At 47.7% G+C, this 3,869-nt stretch overlaps 1 protein-coding gene across 1 annotated transcript; it reads left to right on the top strand.

The window, feature by feature from the left end:
• The first annotated feature begins 2,540 nt into the window (after positions 1-2,540).
• On the top strand, positions 2,541-3,571 carry LOC127000686 (cuticle protein AM1159-like). The gene is made up of 3 exons (XM_050864668.1): positions 2,541-2,692; positions 2,921-3,126; positions 3,303-3,571. Exons 1-3 carry the CDS (start codon positions 2,684-2,686, stop codon positions 3,469-3,471), a joined length of 384 nt encoding a protein of 127 aa, XP_050720625.1. The 5' UTR covers positions 2,541-2,683; the 3' UTR covers positions 3,472-3,571.
• The last annotated feature ends 298 nt before the right edge of the window (positions 3,572-3,869 follow it).

The raw sequence follows: 3,869 nt of genomic DNA, 5'->3' as shown, positions 1-3,869 counted from the left end.
ATAAGTATGATTTATAGGCAATAAACTTAGACCCCAATAAACTGCAGCGTTAAAAGAACTATGAATACTCAAGAAACGTCCACATTTGCATCTGCCCCCCAAAAAAAGAAAAATCAACCATCAGAAAACATGACTGCCCGGTCCGTGCACGCATCACAGAGGCGGTGGAGGCGAGTTGCTGTATGGCCAGGAGTTAATTAACGAGACACCTGAACAGCGTTGCCAATGTCCCGTGACGGCGAAACCTGCACTGTCACCCCTTCCAGCCATGAACAAACACAGAAGCGTTAACATTAGCCGTCTCCTTGCCCCAGTGTTCCGCCCGTCTCTCTCTCTCTCTCTCTCTCTCTCTCACTCTCTCTCTCTCTCTCTCTCTCTCTCTCTCTCTCTCTCTCTCTCTCTCTCTCTCTCTCTCTCTCTCTCTCTCTCTTCCGCCTTCAGTGGTCCAGTGTAACACGATTGACTCCGTTAAAAACAAGCTCGACCGACACTTCCTTCAACTTAATATTACCTAGAGTACAAATGCAAAATTTTGGAGCCATCTGATCAAGAAGAATCACTTAGGTTTAAGGACAGATCACCTAGTCTGGACCATGGGATCTGTGTGGTCTGATTTTCTAAATAAATCTATGTAAATCCCTCTCCATACATCTCCTCTCTCCTTTCCTTTTTCGTATACCTGCTTCCCCCTTCCCTTTAACATTCCCTTTCTGTACCACCTACCCTTTCCCTCTCTTAAGATTCCACCTCCCTGCTGACAGCTTTCCCCTTCCATTTTCTCCTCTGTCATTTCTCATACTTGCACTCATTAATTCCTTTCAACTTGCCTCTTTTCAACTTAATCCGTCTCTTTCTTCCTTTTTTACATAACCTTTCTTCCCTTCGTTTTCATTTGCCTCTATATCCCCTCTGCTTCCCTTTTCCCCTACTTATACTGAGGCGATTTCCCCTTATTTAAGATTCAAACTACCCTTACTTTTAATTTAGCAGTTGCCCTTTACCATCTACTTTCCCCTTCTGCATCTCTTCTATTTTTTGTTGCCTCCCCTTTCCCTGCCTTCTTGTCCCTCCCCCTTCCCTTCACATCCATTCTTCACTCTCTCTCTCTCTAATGGAGCCTCTGCAGGTCTGGCTTAACATTCAACCGCCCCGACCTTATCTGTCTTTTTTTTATTACAGCTTCTCCTGTCAACCATTTATCTTTTTTTTTCCTGTTCCCTTTTCTTCCTCTACATTCTCAGAACCTCTGCTGTCCCTCTCTCTCGCCATCTCTGCATACTCATTAGTCTCTCTCTCTCTCTCTCTCTCTCTCTCTCTCTCTCTCTCTCTCTCTCTCTCTCTCTCTCTCTCTCTCTCTCTCTCTCTCTCTCTCTCTCTCTTATCTCGTCCCGTCCATCCCTTCCCTTCCGTCCCTCCCTCCCGCCGTGCTCCGGTTGGCGCCGCTGCGTGGTTGCGGAGGGCGGGTCGAGCAAATAGAAAGGATACCGCGAGATGTGTGAACAGAGCATAGGGAAAAAGGTGACTCAAGGATCATTCCGCATGGCAGGAGATGGGAGATTATGGTGAGCCGGAGGGAAAGTTACTCAGAAAGATCTCCCCTGATAAGGAGGAAAGATATAAATTGGCGAGGCAGAGGTAGGTTGGCAGGTAAGGAAGGCAAGTGAAGGTAGATAACCTGTCCAGGTGATGAACGCTGAAGGATGACGACCAAACGTTTCCATGACAGGCAGGCCTTGACCCTCATCACGCGTGTGCACAGGCTACGTGAAAAAAAAATTAAATTATCGCAAATGATGATGATGATAAGGATGTTGATAATAATAATAATAATAATAATAATAATAATAATAATAATAATAATAATAATAATAATAATAATAATAATAATAATAAAGAAAAAGAAGAAGAAGAAGAAGAAAAAGAAGAAGAAGAAGAAGAAGAAGAAGAAGAAGAAGAAGAAGAAGAAGAAGAAGAAGAAGAAGAAGAAGAAGAAGAAAAAGAAGAAGAAGAAGAAGAAGAAAAAGAAGAAGAATCGGTTTTAATACTGGCTGATTTACTTCCACTCGTCTAAGTATGGCCCGTCTACCATCACACCCTGTGCCGGGATGGAAGTTGTTTCACCCCGTCAGCTTGAGGCCCGGTGAGCGGCATGGCGAACTTCACTTTAGACCTTTGGACCTGAGTGCCGAGTTGCTGCGTTTGCTTAAATCAGCTTTTAATGTAAATGCTTTATCTAAATTATTCTTTTCAATCAACATAATCCATTTAAAAACACTCAGTTAAATCTCCACGCAGTCTACGTCTTTCCAAGGAATGAAAGTAATTTCTTTTTTTTGTCATTCTCTGTACGGTGGGTTCCTAAGTCGCTGCGCCGATCATCCTCTCCTGCCCGCCCTTCACCATCTGACCTCAGCTGGACTATAGTCTTGCCCTGACCAAACCCATCACTATTTCGAAGCAATACCAGTCTTCATTTTGAAAAGCAGGTTTTAATCTTGTCTTTCCTGAAAGCCCCGCAAGGCCAACGCTCCAGCAGTGCTACTTCTAAACCTTCTGCCAGGTAATGCACCAGCCTTCAACCCCTCCCCCTGCCCACCGAGCCAGCGTGGCCCAGCTGGGTATATAAGCACCACGCTGCACACAGCCAGACATCGTCCCCGACTGGTCCTCACACACTCCAGACATGAAGCTCGTGAGTACTCCTTCACCTTCGAGTCACACGAGCCTCGCTGCCAGTCGTCAGCTTTGTGGACAAGATGGAAAGTTATATAATCTTTGAACACAGAAGTCCTAACCCCTATTTTTTGTTTGTTTGTTTGTTTGTTTGTTCGTTTACTTTGGCGTGTTTAGGCTGATGCCTGTGTGGTCTTGTCAACACCAACCCTCATCACCCGCACACACTCACCTCCCTCCCCCACAGGTGCTCCTCGCCTGCCTGGCCGCCGTGGCCGCCGCCGCCCCCCAGTTCGACGCCTCCCGCCCAATCGTCCTCGTCCTCCGTGACGACCGTCAGGACAACGGTGACGGAAACTTCAACTTCGCCTTCGAGGCTGACAACGGCATCTACGAGGAGAGGAGCGGCAGCATCGGGTCGCTGGGCCAGAGCAACATGCAGGGCTCCTTCAGGTGGGTTATGCTTGGCACCCCGGCTTGGAGGGCCAGACCAGCATGCAGGGCACCTACAGGTGGCCCGGCAAGACTCGTGTCTGGCACCGCTGGTGGCAGCGTCAGGAGTGTTGATTGCCATCGTCACCACAGCCAACTGATTCGCTAACTCTTTCTTTCCCTTGTTCCGTCTACAGGTTCCCCCTCCCTGACGGCACCTTCGCCGAGCTTCGCTACGTCGCCGACGAGAACGGCTTCCGCCCTGAGTCCGCCATGCTGCCCACCCCCCACCCCCTCCCCGCCCACGCCCAGGAGCAGATTCGCTTTGCCGAGGAACAGCGGGCGCTCGGTGTGGTGTTTGAATAATTGTTAAAGACGTTTTCTGATCGTGATTTCTAAAACCTATACGTAAAATGTACTTCATCGACCTATTATTAGAATAAATAAATACAATACCTTTATAATACATACGTTTTTCTATCTTATCCTCCCCACCCCACCGCCCATCCACCGTTCTTGGCCGCTAGTGTTCAAGATGGTTAACAAACTGGCTCACCACGCCCACACGCTGACCACTCGGCCACCGCCGCGTATACACAGGGGCTATAATCTATGCTTTCTATTTTATTTCTAGTTCCATTTAGATTTTTACATCAATTTCTGTTCTACTTCTACTCTATTTTGCCTTAACGCGAAACATCAATGGTGACTACCGTGTGCCCATCATCGGCCCCTCCTCCCTCCCCAAAGCTCTGCCCCCTCCC

This window comes from Eriocheir sinensis, chromosome 2 (genome assembly GCF_024679095.1).
Source record: "Eriocheir sinensis breed Jianghai 21 chromosome 2, ASM2467909v1, whole genome shotgun sequence".
NCBI lineage: Eukaryota > Metazoa > Arthropoda > Malacostraca > Decapoda > Varunidae > Eriocheir > Eriocheir sinensis.
The sequence above is the reverse complement of the archived record's forward strand: the minus strand, read 5'-3'. Positions and strand labels throughout refer to the sequence as shown.

What these genes read in the sequence shown, in the direction of transcription:
- LOC127000686 (XM_050864668.1), top strand. An exon ending in AACATGCAGGGCTCCTTCAG is followed by an intron (nt 3,127 to 3,302) that starts GTGGGTTATGCT and finishes TTCCGTCTACAG; the next exon opens with GTTCCCCCTCCCTGACGGCA.